Source organism: Anguilla anguilla, chromosome 13 (genome assembly GCF_013347855.1).
Source record: "Anguilla anguilla isolate fAngAng1 chromosome 13, fAngAng1.pri, whole genome shotgun sequence".
In the NCBI taxonomy this organism is placed as follows: domain Eukaryota; kingdom Metazoa; phylum Chordata; class Actinopteri; order Anguilliformes; family Anguillidae; genus Anguilla; species Anguilla anguilla.
This window is the reverse complement of record NC_049213.1, coordinates 38594039-38619966: the sequence shown is the minus strand read 5'-3', so window position 1 is coordinate 38619966 and position 25928 is coordinate 38594039. Positions and strand designations below refer to the sequence as shown.

The window sequence follows — 25928 nt, the reverse complement described above, 5'->3', positions numbered from 1 at the left end:
GAGGAAGTGATTGGTAGAGCTGGGAGTGTCAGGCAGGAACAGGAGGAAGTGATTGGTGGAGCTGGGAGTGTCAGGCAGGAACAGGAGGGCGTGATTGGAGGAGCTGGGAGTGCATCAGATAGACCAAGGCGCTCATATGGGCTGGCTGCATGGGCCCCCTCTCCAGCCCCCCCCCCCCCCCCCACTATCTGCTGTCACCCTCGTGACAGACTTAACACAGTGCCAGTGTCAGAGGTGCAAGTAGACAGGACAGCTGTCCCCTCTCCTCTCCTGTCAGTTAAAAACATGCTACTCCTCAGTGCTGCTGCACATTGCTGCTCTACAGGGCTGCTGCTCCATAGTGCTGCTCTACTGTGCTGCTGTTCCACAGTGCTGCTCCATGGTGCTGCTCTACTGTGCTGCTGTTCCACAGTGCTGCTCCATAGTGCTGCTCTACTGTGCTGCTGTTCCCCTGTTCTGCTCCATAGTGCTCCTCTAGAGTGCTGCTGTTCCCCAGTGCTGCTCCATAATGCTCCGCTAGAGTGCTGCTGTTCCACAGTGCTGCTCTACAACACTGCTCCTCAGTGCTGCACCATAGTGCTGCTCTACTGTGCTGCTGTTCCCCAGTGCTGCTCCTCAGTGCTGCACCATAGTGCTGCTCTACTGTGCTGCTGTTCCACAGTGCTGCTCCTCAGTGCTGCTCCCCAGTGCTGCTCCACAGTGCTGCTGCTCCCCAGTGCTGCTCCACAGTGCTGCTGCTCCTCAGTGCTGCTCTCCAGTGCTGTTCCACAGTGCTGCTCCACAGTGCTGCTGCTCCTCAGTGCTGCTCTCCAGTGCCGTTCCACAGTGCTGCTCCACAGTGCTGCTGCTCCTCAGTGCTGCTCCTCCTCATCCTCCTCATGCTCCTCCTGCTCTACTCAGAGGGCTCCTCTGGGCCCTGTGTGCGCGCGCGGAGCTGGTGTGGTTGTGACGTGAGGACACGGCGCATTTCTGTTTTACGGTGAAGGGGCGTACCGCCCCCGCCGGCACGGCTGCCGCTGAAACCCGCTTATCTGGTTTGGGTCGTCCTTATCTGTAATCTGAGCAGCGGCAGCAGCTGTTTCTGTGCTTCAAGTGCCCCTTTCACCCCGTGCGTGTGTGTGTGTGTGTGTGAGACAGTGAGAGAGCTTGTGTGTGTGTGTGTATGTGTGTGTGTGAGACAGAGAGAGTGTGTGTGTGTGTGTGCGTGTGTGAGACAGAGAGGGAGCGTGTGTGTGTGTGTGTGAGACAGAGAGAGCGTGTGTGTGTATGTGTGTGTGTGTGTGAGACAGAGAGAGAGCGTATGTGTGTGTGTGTGTGTGTGTGCGCGTGTGTGAGACAGAGAGAGAGCGTGTGTGTGTGTGCGCGTGTGTGAGACAGAGAGGGAGCGTGTGTGTGCGTGTGTGAGACAGAGAGAGCGTGTGTGTGTATGTGTGTGTGTGTGTGAGACAGACAGAGAGCGTATGTGTGTGCGCGTGTGTGAGACAGAGAGAGAGTGTGTGTGTGTGTGTGAGACAGAGAGAGAGCGTATGTGTGTGTGTGTGTTTGTGTGTGCGCGTGTGTGAGAGAGTGCATATGTATGTATGAGAGAGTGTGTATGTGTGCGTGTGTGTGAGAGAGAGAGAGAGGGTATGTGTGTGTGTGTGTGCCTGTATGTATGAGAGAGTGTGTGTGTGGGTGAGAGAGAGACAGAGCGTGTGTGTGTGAGTGAGAGAGAGAGTGCGTGTGTGTATGAGAGAGAGAGAGCGTGTGAGAGAGAGTGCATATGTATGTACGAGAGAGTGTGTATGTGTGCGTGTGTGTGAGTGAGAGAGAGAGAGAGTGCGTGTGTGTATGAGAGAGAGAGCGTGTCAGAGAGAGGGTGTATGTGTGTGTGAGTGAGAGTGTCTGTGTTTTTGTGTATTCGTGTGTGTGTGAGGGAAAGCGTGTGTGTGAGCGAGAGAGTGCATGTGTGTGCATGCGTGTGTATATGTGTGCATGTGTGTGCGTGCTTGCATGTGCGTGTGTGTGTATTCGTGTGTGTGAGTGAGAGAGTGTCTGTGTTTTTGTGTATTCGTGTGTGTGAGAGAGAGCGTGTGTGTGAGTGAGAGAGTGCATGTGTGTGCATGCGTGTGTATATGTGTGCATGTGTGTGCGTGCTTGTGTGTGCGTGTGTGTGTATTTGTTTGTGACTGTGCAAAAGCCAGAGACCACCCTTTCTTTCATTTAATTTTTTGTGAAAACAGCCATTAAGTTATAAAGTTATTTATTTTTCAACATTCAGTATTTAGTGTGTCCACCCTTTACCTTTATTACAGCTTCCATTCTTCTATTTCCTTTTCTTAGTAGTGGCTTTTTGACAGCTACAAATCCTTTCTGACCCATAGCATTGAGTTGTCTTCTCACTGTGGAAATACTGACAGATACACCTGTGGATTTCTTTAGATCTGAAGCAAGAGCAGTGCTTGATTTTTTTCTCTATCTCAAAGGTAAAATCTTTAAGTACTGCCTCTATGATAGTTTCGGTATTTTACCAGTTGCATGGTTGTTAGGGGTGCCATTTTCTCTGTAACACTAATCTTTTGAACTCCAGTTTTGGAAACTCCTGTTTTTTACTTATTTTCCTTTTACTTTCACCTTCTTTATATAGTTGAATGATCTTATATCTGATCACATCAGAAATGTTTCCTTTTGTCATTTTACATGCACAGGACAAAGAAATCCACAAGGCAGCTAAGGTGTGTTTGAGTAGTTTTTTGTTTGAGCGTTAGAGTCACTTTTGACGGCAAAGGATTTTAACATAACGTCATTGACACTTTTGGTAAGAACATTTGTTGGGAGGACACAGCTGTAACCTGTTAGTTGACTGGAAGGATGGAAGACTTAAAGTGGTAGTAGGGCGCACACAAGAATGAGTGGAATGATCACTGATAGATATATGTAGTGTTGGAGGCTTTTCTGTAATTTTCAGTTAATTTTCATTTGTTTCCTGCGTCATTGTCTGACACTGAAAAAAAAAAATTGCACCGAATGGTTGATTTGACTGGAAATTTAATAAACAAAAGAGGAGTCCCTGACTTCTGCACCTAAATGTATGTGTGTGCATTTATGCATGCATGGGTGTGTGCATTAGCGCATGGGTGTGTGTGTGTGTGCGTGTGTGTGTGTGTGTGTGTGTGTGTGTGTTCCGAAGACATTGCATTCCATTGGCTATTGCGACCACTGGTATGTGTGTGCATGTGTGTGTGTATATGCGTGTGTTTGTGTATGTGCGTGTATGCGTGTGTGTGTGTGTATGTGTCTTTGTGTGTGTATGCATGTGTGTGTGTGTCTGTCTCAAGAAATCTTGATCGTAATCTGTTTTTCTTGAGATGGTGAAACAACTCTAATCGTGGTATATCTGGCCAAATTGAAGATAAAAGGAACAGGTCCCATATTGTTTTCTCATTCATCGTAGGCAGGCAGAGGTGAGGTTTAGGATGGTTAAAATGCACACAGGCATTATCAATCTGTTATGAACGTGTCCAGTTGTTTGCGTTTCACCTTCTCCTAACTCTGCCTGTCATGGAGCAGCTGTTTTCTCCCCCATGTGGTCACACTGCCAGTCCAGGAGATGTTTAGTGCCCAGGCAACAATGCCTTGCTGTCTGACTCTATTCATGCCACTGAATGAAACGCTGTGTTTGAGCCATGTGTCAGCTTCCCACAAGTGTCAAAATGACCGGCAGCGATCCATTTCTACGGCTCTCTGGAGGACGTTGAGCTTAGAATGCATTTGGCCATCCATTGCACCACTATAAGACCAGTTTAAACCAATGGTACGTTATAGCTGAGTGCATTCACTGTAATTCTTCTCTTTGCTTGACTGTAATGGTCATACTGGCGGTTCTTGCATATGAGTAATGTGATTAGTAGTGTGTTCATGTCCGTGTGATTAGAGGGCTTTCTCCATGTTTGCTGGCAGCGGTGCAGACTGACTCCACACGTGATCTCATGCTGTGATTGGGTAAAGCATTGCCCAGGGAAGCAGCGATGACAGAAGCAAGCGCAGATATTGAGCTGTTAGAAACGTAGGTCCCCTCCTGCTGTGGCCAGTGTGCTTTAATGCAAACTTCTGCAGTAATAAGGACACCAATAATGTCCAGTGGCTGTGGTGTGCAGAGGGAGAGAGAGATTGTGAGTGAGTGAGTGAGTGAGAGAGAGAGAGAGAGAGAGATTGTATGAGTGAGAGAGAGAGTGTGTGTTAGTGAGAGAGAGAGAGAGATTGTGTGAGTGAGAGAGAGGGAGAGAAAGAGAGTGAGCGAGAGAGAGAGAGAGCGAGCTTTGTGACATTTGAACAGTCATTCGGTTTCCTGTTGAGCTGCTGGTGCAGACACCTGAAAGTCCTGTTGGTTCTGTTTCACCTGGTTTTTTATTTTTATTTTGATTTGCCTTGGAGCCCTTTCACCCTGCTGAGAAACACATCGTTTGATTTATCTTCAGATCACTTTTTTGGTCCACAACGCCACCGGGAGCATTCATAACCATTGTGGAGCTTTAAGAAAGTGTTCGATACTCAAACACCCTATTCGGAAGCCAAGGACAGCTTAAGGCAAAAACATAATAATCACTGATCCCTGATCATTTAGAAATAACGAGTGAACGGTGAATGATTTAGACGGCACAGTTTTTGGACTGAGTAGCGCAGAGCTTCCAGCACCTCTGACCGGCCTGTGAAGGGGGCGATGCGTGCCTCCTGCTCTCTGAGGCAGCGGTGTCAGTAATACAGGACAGGGCCTAAAGTCTGCACAGGCCCCCGGGGTAGACGCCTAAATAGGGAAAGCCACCCCCCGCCCCTTTTCGCATTCCTGCCTCACACTGATTCATGTGGCCTTCCGTCCTTATTTGGGCAGAGACGTTATGAGCTGGGGGTGGGGGGAGGGGAGGGGGGGGGGGGGGGGAATTGGGGAAACACCAGGGAGCACTCCGAATTGGGAGGAAAAACAGATAGAGCTCACCACATTTCCTTAAACTAGGACACGTCTGGAATTTAATTCCTTCTTTGTGAGATAATTCACGGCTAAAAATATTTATTTTCCCACTTTTCCCCTTTTAAATTATTTTCAGACTGTATAAATACAACATTAAAGGGAACCCCTGTATGAACCAGTGTATGTGTGTTGAAAATGTAGTGGCTTGTGTTTTGTGATGATTACAAAAGTAATCATCACTTTTGTAATCATCACAGGTGTGACATTACATTAAATTAAAATGAGTCGAGTTACATACAGTAGAAGGCAAGTTATGCAAAAATAGTGAGTTGTTTTACTGCGATATGCTTAAAAGAGACTAAAGCAAAAAAGTGTGCTATCTGTACACCTTGTGGACACAAGCTCTGGCTATAATGAAGGAGTTAGAACCGTGTGTGAGGAGAGGATGACGATCTGTGCGTTTAGGAATGAGTGTTAGAGTATTCAGCGATCACATGGAGAAGCTGTACTAGCCTGGAGAAACTATACTAGCCCGGAGAAGCTGTACTAGCCTGGAGAAGCTGTACTAGCCCGGTGAAACTGTACTAGCCTGGAGAAGCTATATTAGCCTGGAGAAGCTGTACTAGCCCGGTGAAACTGTACTAGCCTGGAGAAGCTATATTAGCCTTGAAAAGCTGTACTAGCCTGGTGAAGCTGTACTAGCCTGGAGAAGCTGTACTAGCCTTGAAAAGCTGTACTAGCCCGGTGAAGCTGTATTAGCCTTGAAAAGCTGTACTAGCCTGGTGAAGCTGTACTAGCTGTACTGGCCTGGAGAAGCTGTACTAGCCCGGTGAAGCTGTACTAGCCTGGAGAAGCTGTATTAGCCTTGAAAAGCTGTACTAGCCTGGTGAAGCTGTACTAACTGTACTGGCCTGGAGAAGCTGTACTAGCTGTACTGCTGTAGCTGTACTGGAGGAGCTGTACTGACCTGCTGAAGCTGTACTAGCCTGGAGAAGGCAGGTGTTTCTCACTGGCTGAGAGCGCTCACTGAGCGCGTGCGGATTGCGTCATCACATTTCGTGTTTCGTAATAACGTGATGCGCAGTTTCAGGGAGTAGGCTTCTTCCCTCGAAATTAACCACATTCCAATGAAATGCGCACTTGCATTCTGCATTCATTACTAGACACTGTTTCAATTAAAGGATCCCTATATGCGGCATTTTAGTTAGTTTGCAGAATACGGGGGGGGTGGGTTTAATAAGAATCCAGACCAAAGAAAAGATTATTTTTGAGGCTTTAATTGCAGAAATGTAGCCTGTTTGAGAAGCAGCTTGATGACTACTCAAGTGGCCAGAGTGGTTTCAGCTGTGAAGTGGTCACATTCCAATGACATGCCTCACACACAAGAATTCATTACATTACATTTACATTTCAGCATTAACAAACTTTAACAGCTTGCTTTTTTTCCATACAGCCCTTTCATAGAGTTTGATATTTCACTCATGCAATTCAGCTTAAGTGCCTCGCTTAAAGGTACAACAGCAGTGCCCCGTCTGGGAATTGAACCCAAAACCTCTCGGTTACAAGTCCAGTACTCTATCACCACTGTAGCTTTCACTCTAGATTTTAGCGGAGTACATAGATGTCAGATATTGATAGGCCCAAAAAATCTGTGATAAATGCAGGATGTGTTGCTTCTTTGATGAATAAAGTTCAACCTTGAGGGCATTTCAGTTCAATTGAATTTAAAACTGCAGGTATATAGTATTAAATGGAGAGGGGCAGTCGCTCGTTACAGAAAAAAGAAATCCATGGAAAAATAAAACTTGTGGCCAAAAAAAGGCTCGGACAGCAACACTATTGCATTTATTGAACCGTAAAGCACTAGTGCGTTTCAGATATATAGATCGTATGGTTTTGGCCACTTTGTTGCTGACGTGTCCGTGGTTCCTCTCTTTCCCAGCATCCCCCAGTCCAGCGGGAGGGCGTGGCCTCTGCGCGGGGCCCGGGCAGATCGAGCACCATTGCGTCCCACGAGTGGAGCGCGGACAGCAGTCCGGAGCCGGCGCTGGACGACGACGGCGGCGGCGGCGGCAGCGATGAGCTGGACAAGGCCATGGACGGCGACGCCGAGGGCGTCTGGAGCCCCGACATCGAGCAGAGCTTCCAGGAGGCGCTCGCCATCTACCCGCCCTGCGGCCGCCGCAAGATCATCCTGTCCGACGAGGGCAAGATGTACGGTGAGTGTGCCTCTCGACCCGCCCCCTACCCCCCCTCCCCTGCCGCGTCTGTCCGTCCTGATCAGGACCCAAACTCCCCACCCCTCGGGGAAGATATCCGGGGGGGTAGTTAGAATATGTCTCGATTCCTCTTAACTGAGGTTCTGTTACCCAGAATTCATTGCACCAGGTCAGTTGGCACAGGATGTGTGAGAGTCCTGACTGAAGTGGGATTGGTGTCACAGAATTGGGGCAAAAGGTCAAAGGTTAGAGGTCAAATACATTTTTTGTGTTTCTAAGCACACTGAGGCTGCGTCCCAGGAGGAGGATCTGAAGCAGGGGAGCTGGCTTCTAGCCCCGTGTTCCTGTTTCAGAGCACAGGGCCAAAATCAGGGCCTACAGCTCTCTATGCTGCATGTGATACAATGTAAATGCTAAGCTAAAAACAAGCTGAATGGGTGAACGCATTCGAACAGCTACATTCATATGCTGTTACATTTTTAATCACGGTGATTATGATATAGATTTAAAATTAACTAATAATTCACTTGATAAATACTTATGCTTACGATAGTCTGGTGCTTGTGCCTCCAGAATATGAGAGAAACAGTGAATGTTGTAGTAAGTAAAGTCTGTTAGAGTGCTGTACTAAGTAAAGTCTGTTCCAGTGTTGTACTAAACAAGTCTGTTCCTGTGCTGTACTAAGTATGTTTCAGTGTTGTACTAACTCAGTACGGTCTGTCCCGGTGTTGTACTGAGTAAAATCTGTTCCTGTGTTGTACTCAAGTCAAATCAGTCCACGTGCTGTACCAAGTAAAGTCTGTTCAAGTGTTGTACCAAGTAAAGTCTGCTCCAGGGATGTACTAACTCAGTACGGTCTGTTTGAGTGTTGTATTAAGTCAAGTCTGTTCCTCATTAAAAGTGATTCTGAGGAAAAGGCTGACTGAGAGCCAGAGAAATCAAGCATCTGCTGCTCATCTCACGCAGTCGTGCATCACTGACAGAGCCACTGCAGCCCCGGCAGTAGGGGCACGTGTGCGTGTCTGTGTTTGGGTGGGTTGGATAATGGCACTACTGTGTAGCACAATGAGAATAATGTTGTGATGGGCCAGTGCTGGTTGTGCATGGGCATATGGGGTTTGTGAGTATGTGGGAGGGGCTGTATTTTGACCTTTGACCCCTGTGGTGAGAGGCCCAGATTCCCATCATCTTAATCAGATTGTGAGTCATGGCTTGTCTGACACACATTCCCTATACAACTGAAGGGAAGGGTTTGTCTCTAGTTGCTCTTCTTATTAGTCAGTTATTGGAGTTCTTTATTATCCCAATGGGGCAAATTGCTTTCACTCATTTTTGTAGTGATTGTGTTACATCAGCATTAGAATGTTCAGGTAACAGCATTCTAATCGCACACATGTTTGAGATCTTACAGTCAAACATTAAAAGCATGCCTGAGAGCTACTGCACGAGAGGAGTAAATTAACAATTTCACAGCTTAACTCTCATATTTGCTCAAATTGGCTGTAAAAATTAAGCTGCCCGTTAGTGTTCAGTACACAGGGTGTGTGGGGAACCCTGTTCCACTGGAGAGCATGACCAGTCTTTTTTCACTGGCAATGCTTCCAGTGTTCAGTATGCGTGTGTTCATTATTCATGTCCTTCCCAATGTGTGATCTCCTTGGGTTCAGTCTGCAGCTGATCACATCGGTCATTTTTTTTTCTCAAGGCTTGGCTCATTAATTAGGCCCCGACTTTGTGAAAATGTGTGCGAAGTAGGGCTTGGCAATATATTGATATTATATCGATATTGTGATATGAGACTACATATTGTCTGGTATTTTGTATATCGTAATATCGTGATATGGCATAAGTGTTGTCTTTTTATGGTTTTAAAGGCAGCATTACAGTAAAGTGATGTAATTTTCTGAACTTACCTGACTGTTCTAGCTGTTCTATTATTTGCCTTTACCCACTTAGTTATTACATAGACATTACTGATGATTATTTATCAAAAAATCTCATTGTGTAATTTTGTGAAAGTACCAGTAGTCATGCCCACAATATCATCACAATATCGATATTGAGGTATTTGGTCAAAAATATCGTGATATTTGATTTTGTCCATATCGCCCAGCCCTAGTGCGAAGGGAATTTGAAAGTACAGCTCTGTCATTTGACAGTAATTTACAAGAAGTGGACTTCTCCTCTTTGTGCACCTCTTACTCAGTAGGGAGAACACATTGACGGACAGATTTAGGGGGTGGCGCACGTGGTGTTATATTAAAACGAGAGTGTTTAAGAGTTGAGTATTTCAGAGTCCACAATTTTTAAGGTTGTGGGGTTTAATGAACAGCAAGATGTAATGAAACCACTTCCTTCTTGCAGCCATCAATTTTATATCTTATGTTCACTTTGATTCCTGTGATAATAAGCTTTATGAGTATTTTTTTTTTGTAGAGTGAGCATGTCCTCTTAGTCTGACTGGTTTACCCTGTTTTCAACTCCCCCACCCCACACTCACACACACTCTCTCCCTCTCTCTCTCTCTCACACACACACACACCCACACACTCACTCACTGACACACGCGCACATACTCGCTCACTCACAGTCGCACACACACAAAAACTAAAATAACTAAATGCATCTTTGATATTGCCTTTTTTTATTTATGACCAAGCATTGACTGGTTTGGCAGATGTTTTGAATTAAAATGTGGAATTTTCAGAAGTAACTCAGATTCAGGTAATACGGGAAGGCTTTTTTCTAAAGGGAGCTGACTCACCCAGAGCTCAGAGAAGATTAATTTGGGGTTGCGCCATTTTAACGTCCTTATGAGACCTTAGTCCAAGGCTGGCTTTTAGTTCAGTTCACAAACTGAAAGTTTCCACAAGGGAAAAAAATCTAAGAAACATGATGACGTGTTGGCCATTTCTATACATCCGTATTGGAATTTAATCGTTTAATGCATTTTTGCGTCTGACACTTTATGAAGTGCATTTTTCCTGTGCAGACTTGTGTCAGTACGTTTCCTTTTATCTTTCTTTTCCACTGATACTTTCACTCGCCCCACATTCCACAGGCCCTCGTTTTGTGCTCCGTCGCTCGAAACTCAAAGTCGGGAGAACGTTTCGTTTATTTTCTTTCTGCCTCGTCCTTCATCTTCGCTTTCGCTGCCGGGAATGTCTCTGGTGTGAATCATGGCGCGCTCTCGCGCTGAAATACAGCTAGGCAGTGTGCGTGGCTGAAATAAAGCTGGGCAGAGCGTGTAGCTCGCGCAGAAATAAAAGGGGGCACAGCAAGTAGCTCTCGCGCTGAAATAAAACTGGGCAGTGCGCGTAGCTGAAATAAAGCTGGGCATAGCGCGTATAGCTCGCGTGCTGGAATAAAACTGGACCGAGCGAGTAGCTCTCGCGCTGAAATAATACTGGACAGAGCGGGTAGCTCTCGCACAGAAATAAAAGGGGGCACAACGAGTAGCTCTCGCGCTGAAATAAAACTGGGCAGAGCGAGTAGCTCGCGCTGAAAATACTGGGCAGAGCGCGTAGCTGCGATGATTAACGCAGCCCGTGTGTGCTCGGAGACACTATTACAAACACATCCAACAACAAGGCCACATCAAAGGGTCGTCAGGCGGGAGCTGATAGGCCAGCTTTCAGGGTTGGTTGGGGGGGGGGGGGATGAAAATGGATTCAGCTTTCATGTCTGGGGGGTACAGCTCAATTATCTCCAACCAGCCTGTGACCCTGAAGGCTCTTCTGATGTCTCAGTAGAGGGAGGTGACTGTATTTGGTGTATATCGCAATCCTGCGGTAATTAAAGTTCTTAAACCTTTTTAAATTACAGGAAACAGTTATTTACAATTTGATTAATACATACATTGGACGGAGTGTAGCACAGTGGGTAAGGAACTGGGCTTGTAACCGAAAGGTCGTAGGTTCGATTCCCGGGTAGGACACTGCCGTTGTACCCTTGAGCAAGGTACTTAACCGAAATTGCTTCAGTGTATATCCAGCTGTATAAATGGATACAATGTAAAAAATGCTATGTAAAAGTTGTGTAAGTCGCTCTGGATAAGAGCGTCTGCTAAATGCCTGTAATGTAATGTAATGTAATACATCAGAAAGTAACAATTATTGAGAAATATTTAAATACTGATCCTTGAACCAATCCCAAAAAGTAACTCTTTATAGACTATTTGAGTACGGATTTCAGTCCAAATTCTACAGATATGTTTCTGTATTTATAAAACTGCCGTAATACTTATGTTATGTGAACTGACTTTTAGCATACAGTTTTGTAATTATCATTCATTCAGGGGGTGTTAATACCTGAATAATGTAAACAGCAACTCAAGATTTTAACAGTTTGGGAACCCCTGAATGGATTTACATTTTTTTAAATATGTTTTTAAATTTAGGGAGTAGGCCCCGTGCTGTATTGATGCAGCACTCAGGAGTAGAGTAGGCCCTGTGCTGTATTGATGCAGCAGTCAGGAGTAGAGTAGGCCCTGTGCTGTATTGATGCAGCAGTCAGGAGTAGAGTAGGCCCCGTGCTGTATGGATGCAGCACTCAGGAGTAGAGTAGGCCCTGTGCTGTATTGATAGCAGTCAGGAGTAGAGTAGGCCCTGTGCTGTATTGATGCAGCAGTCAGGAGTAGAGTAGGCCCCATGCTGTATGGGTGCAGCACTCAGGAGTACAGTAGGCCCCGTGCTCTATCAGTGTGTGCTGTTCTGTAGTGATTGAGCGAGCAGCTGGTTCCACAACTGTGGAACATTTGCTGACCCAATCAGCAGGAATTTCAGCTGACCACATGGAGAAGAGTCCTCTCCTGAACACACACACACACACACACACAGACACATGCACACACACTCCAAACACACACTCAGACACACACGCACACACACACACACACAAACCAAACTATTTGTACCTGGATTTCAGTCCATACACGCATAGCAGTGAACTTTTTTTTTTTGATGTAGAACCAAATGTATGTCTTACAAAATAAATAATGAGATTTGGGTTTGCAATATGGTGACGGTGGTGGGGCTGATGTCTAAGTGCTACGTGCCTGTGGGGAAATTTTGGAAAAGGTCAGTCAGTTCTGAGTCTCCACCCTCTTTGAGGTCCCCCCCCCCCCCCCCCCCCCACCCTAGCGCTGACGGAGCGTGTCTGGTTTTATTCACCTCGTCTGTTCCTGGGACACTTCCAAGGTTATCCGGTGCGACCCTCAAGGAGCTGCTCGCAAAGGCGATGACCTCATCGGTGCTAATCCGCCCTCGAAGCGATGCGAGGGGGGGGGGGGGGGGGCGTCTTCTTCTTCCCCGTCTGCTTTACAAGGCTCTGACCTGGGTTCCGGAATGTCGTTCTCACACCGGACTGATTTACTGAGGATGCTGCTCGTCCACAGCCCCCTACGCTCACACTCCTGTACTGTGCTGTGCTGGCAGTGATTCTGTTGTTATTGTGCTTTTAGGGTCAGATTTTTGTTTACATTCCATTCGCCTCAGCAGGAGGGAACCTCTTCCTGTCCTGCCTCATGGTGTGTGAGTGTGTGCATATTTATTTGTGTGTGTGAGAGAGAGAGAAAGGAAGAAAGAGAGAGAGGTGGGAGGACAGAGAGAGAGAAAGAGAGAGAGAGGTGGGAGGACAGAGAGAGGGAGAGAGAGAGAGAGAGAGGTGGGAGGACATAGGGAGGTAGAGATAGGGAATAAGAAGGAGAGTGAGGTGGGGGAGGGAGCTGAAGTCTCCTCCTCCTCATTACTGATTTATTGTCAGCCCTGTGTCTTTGTGCAATGCTGTAACCTGATATGGCTTCTGAACACATGCAGTTGAGCTGGATAAACTGGTAGAATTAGAGCAGTTAGGATATATTCCTGCAAAATTCCTCCTAACTTTTCTGTACTTATATTTATATAGCAAATTATGTAGGCCTATCTCTTCTTCTATGGAGGTGAGACCTTGATTTCCAGCAACAAGCCCAGATTCAGTCTATTGACAGTGTTGTTTACTGTGAACTTGTATGTCAAGAAAGCCTGTACGCATGCAAAAATTGTTGCTGAAAATTGTTGCAGTCACTGAAGTTAATAAAAACATTGAGTTAACACTTAAAGATTTCTGTACACTGACGAACAAATGCTTTGTTGTCAAATCATGTCTGAGCTGGAATCTCTCTATCTCTCTCTCCCACTCTCTTTCCCTCTCTCTCTTGACCTTTCTCTCTTTCTCTCCCGTTCTCTCTCTCTCTCCCACTCTCCCTCCCTCCATCTCTTCCGCTCTCTCTCTCTCTCTCTCACTCACTCACTCACTCACTCACACATACTCTCTCTGTCTCTCTCTCTCTCTCTCTCCCCCTCTCTCTCTCTCTCTCTCACTCATATTGTGCGTTGTTTCTCCTGCAGTAACATGGGCCCCGATTGGCCAGTCAGTCTCAGCAGGCTGTCAGAACGCTCTCTCTCTCTCTCTCTCACTCTCTCTCTCTCTCTCCCCCTCTCTCTCTCTCCGCTCAGCGCTGATTGGGTGCTTTCAGGCGAGCGCTCGCCCCGGACCGCGCGCGGGGCCGAGCAGCTGCGCTCGGGGTGCAGGAGCGTCTCTCGCGTCCGTTTGGTGCCGCAGCTGCTACAGGCGCTCAGGCGGCCTGGCGATGGACCCCACGGTCTGTTCTCACCCCTCAACCCAGGGCCCCCATCACAGGGGTCACTGTGGGGCCAGGCAGACACAAAGGGACATTTCATATGCAGTATGAAAGGATATTTCATATTCAGTATCAATGGATATTTCATATTCAGTATCAATGGATATTTCATATTCAGTATGGAGGGGTATTTGATATTCAGTATGGAGGGGTATTTGATATTCAGTATGGAGGGGTATTTCATATTCAGTATGGAGGGGTATTTGATATTCATTATGAAAGGATTTCTCATATTCAGTATGGAAGTATATTTCATATTCAGTATGAAAGGATATCTCATATTCAGTATGAAATGATATTTCATATTCTGTATGAAAGGATATTTCATATTCAGTATGGAGGGATATTTCATATTCAGTATGAAAGGATTTCTCATATTCAGTATGAAAGGATTTCTCATTCAGTATGAAAGGATATTTCATATTCAGTACAGAAGGATTTCTCATATTCAGTATGAAAGGATATTTCATATTCAGAATGGAAGGGTATTTGATATTCAGTATGAAAGGATATTTCATATTCAGAATGGAAGGGTGCAGACGTGCAGTCTTAGATCCTAATATCAGTGATTTCTGTTCTGTTTCTCAAAGTTTTATCAAAACCAATACTAGAAAAATGTTTATTGATTTAATTGTTATTTAACCAGTAAAACCCCATTGAGATCGAAATCTCTTTTGCAAGGGGGACCTGGCACAGTGATGACAGGGTTTGAAATTTAACTGTACGATGAATTTTTGTTCCCCAATTATGACAGGATTTATTTTGTTTTAGAAAAATGGAGTGTATGTGAGTGCATGTGTTTGTGTGTGTGTGTGTGTGTGAGAGAGAGAGAGTGTGTGTGTGTGTGTGTATAGAGGGGGAGGGGGGGTCTATTTATTATTCTTGATCACTTCCAGAACAGATCAGGGCAGGTGTTCCCAGCTGTGGCTAAACCCTGGATGTGGAATGAACTGGGGGGTGTTAGGGGTGGTTGGCAGGGGGTCAGGGGCAGGAGGTTGGGGTGGGGGGGTGGGGGGTGTTGCTCATGCAGTTGTTGGCAGAGACAGCGGGGGCTTTGTGTCTCTGAAAAGTTATTACCACAGCTGTCGAGTGTGTGTGCACAAGTGTGTGTGCATGTGCGAGAGTGTGTGTGCGTGTGTGTGTGTGCGTGCATTGGTGTGTAGTGGGTGCGCTTGTGTGTATGTGTGTGAGTGTGTGTGTGTGTGTGTGTGCGCTCGTGAGTGTGTGGTGTGTGTATGTGTGTGAGTGTGTGGTATGTGTGTGAGTGGGTGGTGTGTGTATGTGTGTGAGTGTGTGTGTGTGAGTGCGTGCTCGTGAGTGTGTGGTGTGTGTATGTGTGTAAATGTGTGGTGTGTGTATGTATGTGTATGTGTGGTGCCTGTGGGTGTGCAGCCAGTGTCTGAGGTTTCCTAACCAATGGGACTGGTTTGGGCAGACCTGATTGGCATTGTGCAGTGTGGGGATCGTACAGACAGTGAAGCGGCCATGTCTGTCTCTGGGGGTGGGTGGGGGCTGATTGGGGGGGGGGGGGGTGGCTTAGAAACAGCGCTCAGTAAAAATAAGTCTGAGATGTAGTACAGCTGTACAGGAAATATAAAATCCAAAAGCTTCTGATGCCATATTTGAGGCAGAGAGAGGCGTGGTTTTAGGCAGGTGATGTGCAGAGAGGGGGCGTGGTCAGAGGCAGGTAATGTGCAGAGAGGAGCGTGGTCAGAGGCAGGTAATGTGCAGAGAGGAGCGTGGTCAGAGGCAGGTAATGTGCAGAGAGGAGCGTGGTCAGAGGCAGGTAATGTGTAGAGAGGGGGGTGGTCAGAGGCAGGTAATGTGCAGAGAGGAGCGTGGTCAGAGGCAGGTAATGTGTAGAGAGGGGGGTGGTCAGGGACAGGTAATGTGCAGAGAGGAGCGTGGTCAGAGGCAGGTAATGTGTAGAGAGGGGGGTGGTCAGGGACAGGTGATGTGCAGCGAGGGGGCGTGGTCAGTGGCAGGTGATGTGCAGAGAGGGGCGTGGTCAGAGACAGGTGATGTGCAGAGAGGGGTGTGGTCAGAGGCAGGTGATGTATAGAGAGGGGTGTGGTCAGAGGCAGGTGAGTTGCAGAGAGGGGTGTGGTCAGAGACAGGTGAGATCAATCTGTCAGAGTTGTCAGAGGTCAAGGACATTCACCAGTGAACATCCACACTACTGTTATTCTGAACGCGTGCACACATGCACACACTCAAGAACATGACAGGACATGTCTCCAAAGATGTTCAGCATTGTTCTTTTTATTTTTACTTTATGTAAGAACATTTTAATTTAAGTTTGCCTCTAAACACTGAGACCTACTTGTCTGGATAAAATCTGACTGCAACAGTGGTCCCTCACCCAACAATTTTTTCATGTTTTATCCAAGCATATATAAATATGGGTAAAATTACCAAAAAACTTTAACAGAAGTTTAGTTGTTTCCACTATGGATGTGTTTTCAACATAATAAAATAAATTAATAAAACCATTAATTCCATTTAGGAATATAACTTAAAGCCAGTTTCAACTCAATTAAGTATTTTGTCCTTCGACTATGTTCTGGAAATTTAAAATGCTTTCCTATAGTGAACTTCTGTTTAAGCTGAATGCGTGTAAGAAAGCGTTGGGTTGCACTGGAGTGCACATTTGTGATGTTGGGGCACCCCCTAGTGGTAACTTATAGGTATAACTAAAGTACCTTAAGGCTGGTTCTGAAGGCTTTGGGGAAATGCTTGTTTCTGAATACATTTTGAACCATTAGCGTACTCTTAAAAAACACTAAAAATGATTTTATGGGGAAAATGGTATTCATAACCCCAGCTAGCAAATGGGAAACAGATTGCAGATTTTTTTTCAGAGGCAACCTGAACGGAGTGTAGCACAGTGGGTAAGGAACTAGACTTGTAACCGAAAGGTCGTAGGTTCGATTCCCGGGTAAGGACACTGCCGTTGTACCCTTGAGCAAGGTACTTAACCTGCATTGCTTCAGCATATATCCAGCTGTATAAATGGATACAATGTAAAAAAAAAATGCTTTGTAAAAGTTCTGTAAGTCGCTCTGGATAAGAGCGTCTGCTAAATGCCTGTAATGTAATAATGTAATGCAACCTGCCCTTTGTTTTCTGACTGCTGTGCGTGTGAGGGTGTTCCTCAGATGCCATGCACTTGTCTGTCAAGTTGTCCTGCATTGTTTTTATCTAATTTACATCACATGACATGCATGTATCAGTATTCGGCATGCTTCGCTTATCAAGACCAACTTATATTATTATTATTATTATATTATTATTTGCATATAAGCCGTTTATACAGTTGCTCATTTTTCACTGAAGCAGTGCAGGTTAAGTACCTTGCTGAAGGGTACAACAGCAGTGCCCATTTGTTTTAAAAACCATTTTTTCCTCAGTTTTGGAATGCCTAGCTGCATTTGTAGGTTAATCACCACAGTGTTCTCTGTCTGTAGAGCATGCTACCTTACCAAGGTCTTCCAAGCGTTTCCATTATTATTGGAAGCCTCTGTGTTGAGTACTGAAACTCTGCTTTTCTCTGATTTCTCAGAGGATATTTTATCAGCAAATGTGTCAACATGCACTTAAAATGGGTCGTCTGGAAGGGGTGTGATGTTTTCCATTGTGCTGGAATCATGTGTGTCCATGCCAACTGAAAAATCACTTTCTTCACTGGGGCTGCTGTGAAGTGTATTAATCCTGTTTTGCCTCTCAGTTCCCCTTCTGATTCCTTTTTGGTCCATTTGACCCGTGTCTTTATTCTTAAAGAGATGCGTAGTCTGTTCAGTGTTCTTCTTGGATGCTTTTATGTTTAATTGTTTTATTGTTATGTTTAATTTAATTGTTACAGGTCGCAATGAACTGATAGCCAGATACATCAAGCTCCGGACAGGGAAAACCCGCACGAGAAAACAGGTAAGAGAAACATCCATGTCCTCCTTTCAGGCCACTGAGAGCAGACACGAATGTCAAAACTGTGGATTAGTTATCTACCTTTTCAGGGGCCAAGTCCTATTGGAGTGGTACTCAGATTTGGCCAGTAGAGGTCAGTATTGCTGCTGCGTGTAATCTCTGGCCTGTCAGTGGCCTTAATCGCCTTAGATTTTAGGTTAAAAAGAAAAGCAGCAGTACTATTGGCCTCAAGGGCCAAATTTAAACACCCCTGTTTCATAGTCTAACTCAGTCTTCCAGTGGCAAGATGCTGACACAACATGAACTCTCTCAGAGTGCACTTTGCTCTCATAGAGCGCATCCCTGTTGGCCTTGTATTGACTCTGTTAGAGTTAAATTAACACTGAACACGTTACCGTGTAGCTGCACTACCTCAGGTGAGTTTGCGTGTGCCGTGTGTATGTGTGTGCCGTGTGTATGTGTGTTTGCTGTGTGTTTGTGTGTGCCGTGTGTTTGCGTGTGCTGTGTGTTTCCGTGTGCCGTGTGTACGCGTGTGCTGTGTGTATGTGTGTGCAGTGTGTCTGTGTGTGCAGTGTGTTTGCGTGTGCTGTGTGTCTGTGTGTGCCGTGTGTATGCGTGTGCCGTGTGTATGCGTGTGCTGTGTGTATGTGTGTGCAGTGTGTCTGTGTGTGCAGTGTGTTTGCGTGTGCTGTGTGTCTGTGTGTGCCGTGTGTCTGTGTGTGCCGTGTGTATGCGTGTGCCGTGTGTATGCGTGTGCCGTGTGTATGCGTGTTTGCGTGTGCTGTGTGTTTGCGTGTGCTGTGTGTTTGCGTGTGCCATGTGTATGCGTGTGCTGTGTGTATGTGTTTGCGTGTGCTGTGTGTATGTGTGTGCCGTGTGTATGTGTGTTTGCGTGTGCTGTGTGTGTGTGTGTCTGTGTGTGCCATGTGTATGCGTGTGCTGTGTGTATGTGTGTGCTGTGTGTATGTGTGTGCCGTGTGTATGTGTGTTTGCGTGTGCTGTGTGCTGTGTGTACGCGTGTGCCGTGTGTTTGCGTGTGCTGTGTGTATGTGTGTGCTGCGTGTCTGCGTGTGCTGTGTGTATGCGTGTGCTGTGTGTATGTGTGTGCTGCGTGTCTGCGTGTGCTGTGTGTGTGCGTGTGCTGTGTGTATGTGTGTGCTGTGTGTTTCCGTGTGCTGTGTGTATGTGTGTGCTGTGTATCTGCGTGTGCTGTGTGTCTGCGTGTGCTGTGTGTATGCGTGTGCTGTGTGTTTCCGTGTGCAGTGTGTGTTTTTGCGTGTGTCTAAAACCGTCTCACACTCCCCAGGTGTCTAGTCACATACAGGTGTTAGCCAGGAAGAAGGTTCGAGAGTACCATACGGGCATAAAGGTAGGTCTGCGGTCTGCGTTGCTAGGGCGGGCGTCGCTTTCCTCCTTGGTTACGGCTTTCTTCTCCTCTCTTTTCTTTTTCCCCCTCTCTCTCTCTCTCTCTCTCTCTCTCTCTTTTTCTGTGTGCCCCTCCCTCCCTCTCTGCAGGTTTCTAGCCACTTGCAGGTTCTTGCACGGAGAAAGACTCGCGAGATGCAGTCAAAGCTGAAGGTATGCGCTTCCTGCAGGGTGGGAGGGGCTTAGCTGAGCAGGGAGGGGCTTAGCTGAGCTGGGCGGGGCTTAGCTGAGAAGGGCGGGGCTTACTAGGGCTGAGCTGCTCTGATCTTACTCACAGATTAGCTAAGATTACGTTTTTACATTTTGCCATTTGGCAGGCCATCTTATTTGGAAAGGCTTTACACAGATTACATTTGACTTTTACATTACGCTTCATTTTTACAAACAATCTAGATATGCAGCTGGATTTTTTATTGAAACAATAAGACCCTCGCTCAACAGTCCAACGGCAGCATCCCAGCTGGGGTTCAACCCTGAGAGCTGTGAGACACCGGACTGGTGCTCTAACCTCTGCGCTACAGTGCAGCTCTGCGCCGAGGCCAGGGGCCATTTTATGGTCCGGGCTCTGAACAAGAGGAAGCGTGTCCACGGCTCTGCCACTGAAGCCGCTGTCCGGAGAAAACAGCACGGAATCAGATCGGCTTTTACCGCCTGCATTATTGCAGACCTGCGGTTACGTCGCACCAGAGCAGGACTACGCCGCACTTTTACCGCTGTGTCTTTCACAGGAAACGGAATTGAGTGGAGCAGTAACAATAGTCATGTGTGGAAGCGCAGGGATGGATGTTATGTTTGAATAAAGTTTTTATAATATTTTTTGCTCCCATTTGGGGACAGCATAACATTATAAAATAACATTGACCGTGACACTGCTGTTTGCTGGCATTGGACTTCAGCGTGAAGTATTTCCTAGCTCTACCAGGAGGGGGCAGCAGAGACTACGTTTGCAAGGACAGTAGCAAAATGTTTTCTCAGTTGACCAGTATCATTACAGATGTTAGCATTAGCATAACAGAAATGTACATTTTTATCCATCCCAACTGGCAGTGCAGGTGGAGGACAGAAAAGGTTGTAAAGGCAGTCGAGTCTGCTCACTGCGTTTTAGAATTTATTTTAATATACACCAGGTCATAGTGTTTTGACTCGCATTAGGTCTCCATCAGAGCCACAGATGCTTTACAGTGCAGTGTATGATTGTGCGCATGTAATGCGCTCTGGGCTGAAAATGCATGGGAGCTGCATCGGTGCACGATCGTCCTGCGTGTGTGCGCACTGCTTCTGTTTGTCACTGACCCCCTAGTGCTGGCGACTAGAATCACACAGCAGTTTTCATTTTTGTAGCATATTAAAGGCAATTGCTTCATGCTTTTTGATGCAATAAATCAGGTCCTGCCATTTTGAATTCATTCTCCATCATTCTTTCGTTGTATGATTTTGTCTGGGTTTAATTATTATTTTCACACTGTCATGCTATTCAATCAGGCAACATTTTTCAGCACCAAAAGGAACCTTTATTTTAGCTGCCTTGTTGCCGGCCAGACACTTATTTCATGCGATCTGCCATTGAGATGCGTCCTAAAGTACCTGTTGCATGTTGTTTTTTCTCCCTGGGCCTCTTCTTGGTGTTTGTTGAAAACCTGCTTTCTCAAACGCTCACATTCTTCACTCCTCATCTTATTGCTAATTTCTGCCTCAATAAGTACTGACTGTACTTAATTTTCTTTCTTTCATATTTATGTAATTAGGTCTGTGTTAAATCTAAAAGGGGCAAATAATTTCACGTGTTCAACAAATCTTAAGTGATCATTTGCTTTTGTTTTTTTTTGTTTTTTAAATCATAACACTGTTAGGGTACCGTTTAAGTACAAATGATCCTGGCTGTTTTGACATTGATAGACAGGGTGGTGGCAAACTCAGTCAGTGATTGAACAGAAGTGCACTTTAGGTTACGATCATCCAACTGACAATACTTATGCTTCCCTAGAGCAGAAGTGAGAGAATTGTCCACTTTTTGAACCATCGATCACCAGAGATCAAAGGTTCTGAAAAACAAGCAGTCCACTGAATTGCTATTTTTGTTGGGTTTTTTTTTCCCCATTTCAGTTTTTCTTTAGACAGGAAGCAAATGTCTTCACACACAGTATTGTGCAGTTAACCACATTCCTTTGAAGGACACTAATGGACTCTCTTTCCTTTGATTCAGGCCATGAATTTGGTAAGTGTTTGACCTTTAGCAATCTGCTTCGCCTGCTTAGCTGTGCGTTTTAGCCACCCGCTGCTTCTCCCAGCCTGTTGCCCACATTAGCACTGCCTGTCACCCAGGTTAGCCCTGCCCGTCACCCAGGTTAGCCCTGCCCGTCACCCACGTTAGCCCTGCCTGTCACCCAGGTTAGCACTGCCCGTTACCCACGTTAGCACTGCCCGGTAGCCATGTTAGCACTGCCCGGTACCCACGTTAGCACTGCCCAGCTCCCATGTTAGCCCTGCCTGGTACCCACATTAGCACTGCCCAGCTCCCGCATTAGCCCTGTCCGTTACCCACTTTAGCACTGCCCAGCTCCCACATTAGCCCTGTCCGTTACCCACATTAGCACTGCCCAGCTCCCACATTAGCCCTGTCCGTTACCCACATTAGCACTGCCCAGCTCCCACGTTAGCCCTGCCGTTACCCACGTTAGCACTGCCCAGCTCCCACATTAGCCCTGTCCGTTACCCACGTTAGCACTGCCCAGCTCCCACATTAGCCCTGTCCGTTACCCACATTAGCACTGCCCAGCTCCCGCATTAGCCCTGTCCGTTACCCACGTTAGCACTGCCCAGCTCCCACGTTAGCCCTGTCCGTTACCCACGTTAGCACTGCCCAGCTCCCACATTAGCCCTGTCCTTTACCCACATTAGCACTGCCCAGCTCCCATGTTAGCCCTGTCCGTTACCCACTTTGGCATTGCCCAGCTCCCACCCACGTTAGCATTACCAAGCTCCCAAGTTAGCAATAGCACTTAATGGCTGTTATTTTCTGGCTGTCTGACCAACAGCGAGGACAGACAGCTTGAGGGCTCTGTTTTCTTTACCAGCAGGGCTTTCCTTTTGCATTTTTTTTTCCTTTGTTTTAAGCAGGCTTGGCTTTCAGCATGTTGATTCGTCTATTCATTTGTGCGCAATCAACCTCTAATGGGCTGAAAAGGTGTTCGTACTTTACTGTCAGAGTCACATGAGGGTATCAAAAAGACTGAATCATGAGTGTATAGTCAGTACATTAAATATGTATGGAAGCACACCTACACACCTAGATAATAATACATTTTGCTCCTCAAGGTGGTATTGCTCAGTGAGAAATGGCTAAAATGCAGATAACAAACAGAGAATTCTAGGTTATGCTCATTTTATTTTGAAGGCATTGTGTTTTATCGTTTAAAATGGACACAGTGGCACTTTGATCAGTCTAATGGATTTTGGAATCCGGGCATCGACTCAAAGCGTCTTTGAGACTGAAAAGCGCTATATAAAATAAATTTATTATTATTATTATTATTATTATTATTATTATTATCGACTGTCACGGTGAGATTTGGAGTCATTTGCATTATACCAGAAACATATTTGGGCTCTTTAGAGTGTTTTTGGTTGGATTGCAGAATTGCCTCAAATAAGCGGTTTCGAAATCAGTGCAGTTGGAGTTTGCCAACGACTGAAATAACTCTGTAAATCCACCTCAATGGCCCAACTTGACCTGGTACCTGTGTTCCGTTTCTTTATTTTGTGACCTGTTGTTCAACCTTTGAGTATTAGGCTGGTCAGAAAAGCACAAAATATGCTTTTAGAGCAGGGCCGCCCAACCCTGTTCCTGGAGATGTACCGTCCTGTAGGTTTTCATTTCAAGCCTAATTTGGCGCACCTGATTCTACTAACCAGCAGCTGAACAGGATCTCTAGCTGGTTGAGTCAGGTGTGCTCTGTTTAAGGTCGGAGTTAAAAAAGGACGGTACATCTCCAGGAACAGGGATGGGCAGCTCTGGTGTAGAGCTACAGTGGCATTGGTGGATGTCTCTCAGAAGTCTGGCCTTGGGCAGTGGAGGAGTTCACACTGTGTGGGCATGCACTCTTGTTTAGTCACCACATCATTCTGATCTGGGATCTGAGGGTTAACCACTTCCAATGGAAACCGCAGATGAGATTACAGGAGTTCAGGCCTGAGGTTTGGGCTGGTGGCATCATACTCAGGCCCGAATGCTAAAACATCACCACATGCTACACAAGCTAACTTCTGTCATAGAATGTAAGGAAAAATAATATTTGTCCGCTGTAGCAAGAGATGATGACTCTGCAAATGCCTCCTTTATCTCATGGCCTGCAGCTCAAAACTCATTGTTGCCATTCCATTCATTTATTGCTTTTAAATATTTTACCAGAAAGCGAAGTCATCTTGTCTAAGACTGTCTTCAGGCAACTAGCATTGCCACTAATGGTTATCCTTGCAAACCTTTCATTGAAAAAGTCCATCAGAAGGCTGTGCCTCTTGAGGTGACTGGATATTTAATACTTAATTAATGTTGATAACACCTGTTACCACCTGCAATGTTTTCTGCCGAATCTGCAAAAAATAATTCCAAGTTAGAGATATTTGCTGAGTGCTGCATTTCAGAAGCCATTCCCAGCAGATGTTTGGGTCCATGCCGCTAATGGAATGTCATACTAGCGTCAGCTGATCTGAAGCATTCATGGAGATGGGCAGGCAGAGTTTTGAAGGAGCAAAGTGGGATTGTGGTAGATTAGCCGGTGGATCTGTGGTGGATTATAAAACAGGAATAGCGTATGTATAGCTGTGTCTCTGGAGCGTGTGATTGGCTGTTCTCCAGCCAGACTCGTCCTCTCTCTCTCTTTCTCGTTCTGTCCGTTTCGTCACAGGATCAGGCCTCCAAAGACAAGGCTCTGCAGAACATGGCGGCGCTGTCTTCAGCTCAGATCGTGTCTCCCAGCCTAATGAAGAGCCCCCCGCCCTCGCTGCCCCAGCCAGCCTACCCCGCCTCTGCCAGGGTAAGCCACACCCCTGCCAGGGCACACCCCGCCCCTCCACGTTTAAGCCCTGCCCCTGTCAGGATAAGCCACACCCCTTTCAGGGCAAACCCCGCCCCTACCAGTGTAAGCCCTGCCCCAATCAGGATAAGCCCCACCCCTGCCAGGGTAAGCCCTGCCCCTCCCAGTGTTAGCCATGCCCTTGTCAGGATAAGCCACACCCCTGCCAGGCTAAGCCCCGCCCTTGTCTGGTTAAGCCACATCCCTACCAGGGTAAGCCCCAGTCCCACAGCTGCCATGGTCCACAGCAGGAAGAATCAGGCAGGAATTCGCCTTGGATAAGAGCTTCTGCCTAATAAATGTAATCATGATGCGAAAATAAAGAATCTTTATCTATCGTGTAGTAATCAACAACCTGTAGTAATCAACAACTTATGTCATCTTTCCAGATGATGCTGTACCATTATTGTAAAGCAGTATTATTTTAGCGCACCAAACTCAGAAGATTATTGGATAGAGAAATGTAGATGCGTGCAAATAAAATGAATCTCTAGAAGATTTGTTTTGACTCTAGTCAAAAATTAAAGACAAAATAATTTATGCTGAGGTCACAGCTGCTTGTGTAAGAGGTTTTGATTGATGTGTTTGGTGGAATTTTTCTGACCGTTGTCCAATCGTATTCCTCCACAGTTTTGGCCGACCCACATCCCAGGACAGCCTGGACCCTCTCAGGAGTAAGTTCCTTGTTTTTGGCTCAGTTCCAGTGGGCCCTGGTTAATGTTGGGGAAATCAGTGTCTGATTGCAAAGTTTCTGCGTAATTTCAGGTGAACGAAAGCTTAACCGTAGATCTTATTCATTCCCCACACAGAAAGCTTGAGGCCACACCTGAAAGCTTCTCACCCAAAACCTTCTTTTCTAGCATCAAACCGTTTGCACAAACCCACTACCCTAATCTGCAAGGCCCAGTGCCCTCCTCTATGTCATGTGAGTATCAGATGTGAAACTGTAAGAACTGCATTCATTCTTGGCTTCCTAGTCAGTACAGCAGCTAATCACTGCAAATATTTCTTAACATTGATGCTTATTTCTTTCTTTGTTTAAATAGTTTCTTATTCAGTTGTATCAAATTTGGCTGATAGTCACTGGGAGTATTTCATGACATCGATGCGCATTTCTTCAGTTGTTTAAATGATGTCTTATTCAGTTGTGTAAATGCCGTCTTATTCAGTTGTTTAAATGCCGTCTTATTCAGTTGTTTAAATGATGTCTTATTCAGTTGTTTAAATGCTGTCTTATTCTGTTGTTTAAATGATGTCTTATTCAGTTGTTTAAATGATGTCTTATTCTGTTGTTTAAATGATGTCTTATTCAGTTGTTTAAATGATGTCTTATTCAGTTGTTTAAATGCCGTCTTATTCAGTTGTTTAAATGATGTCTTATTCAGTTGTTTAAATGATGTCTTATTCTGTTGTTTAAATGATGTCTTATTCAGTTGTATGCATCCTTGTTTCTCCGGCAGCGTACGAGCACCTGGCGCCCCCTCTCGCCCCGTCCGCCATGGCGGTGCCCATGTGGCAGGACCGGGCCATCGCCTCGTCCAAACTCAGGATGCTGGAGTATAGCGCCTTCCTGGAGGTCCCCAAGGACGCGGACATGGTGAGCTTTTAAAACAGCACACAGACTGCCTGCCTGAAAAAGCCAGACCCTGGCTTAGGGTTAGTTT

At 46.1% G+C, this 25928-nt stretch overlaps 1 protein-coding gene across 9 annotated transcripts in view; it reads left to right on the top strand.

The window, feature by feature from the left end:
* The window catches only part of LOC118211675 (transcriptional enhancer factor TEF-5-like), a 33911-nt gene that overhangs the window by 5154 nt on the left and 2829 nt on the right, over nt 1–25928 (top strand). For 2 of the 9 annotated variants that reach the window (XM_035389070.1, XM_035389074.1), the window contains exons 2-10: nt 6888–7164; nt 17706–17770; nt 19074–19136; nt 19283–19345; nt 21396–21407; nt 24097–24225; nt 24895–24938; nt 25125–25189; nt 25725–25861. In XM_035389070.1, coding sequence (XP_035244961.1) covers nt 7041–7164; nt 17706–17770; nt 19074–19136; nt 19283–19345; nt 21396–21407; nt 24097–24225; nt 24895–24938; nt 25125–25189; nt 25725–25861 — 702 coding nt within the window. In that variant the 5' untranslated portion in view covers nt 6888–7040. Of the gene's footprint in view, nt 1–6887; nt 7165–17705; nt 17771–19073; nt 19137–19282; nt 19346–21395; nt 21408–24096; nt 24226–24894; nt 24939–25073; nt 25190–25724; nt 25862–25928 lie in introns of all 9 variants that reach the window. The other 7 variants (XM_035389072.1, XM_035389076.1, XM_035389071.1 and 4 more) reach the window with 4 other exon arrangements.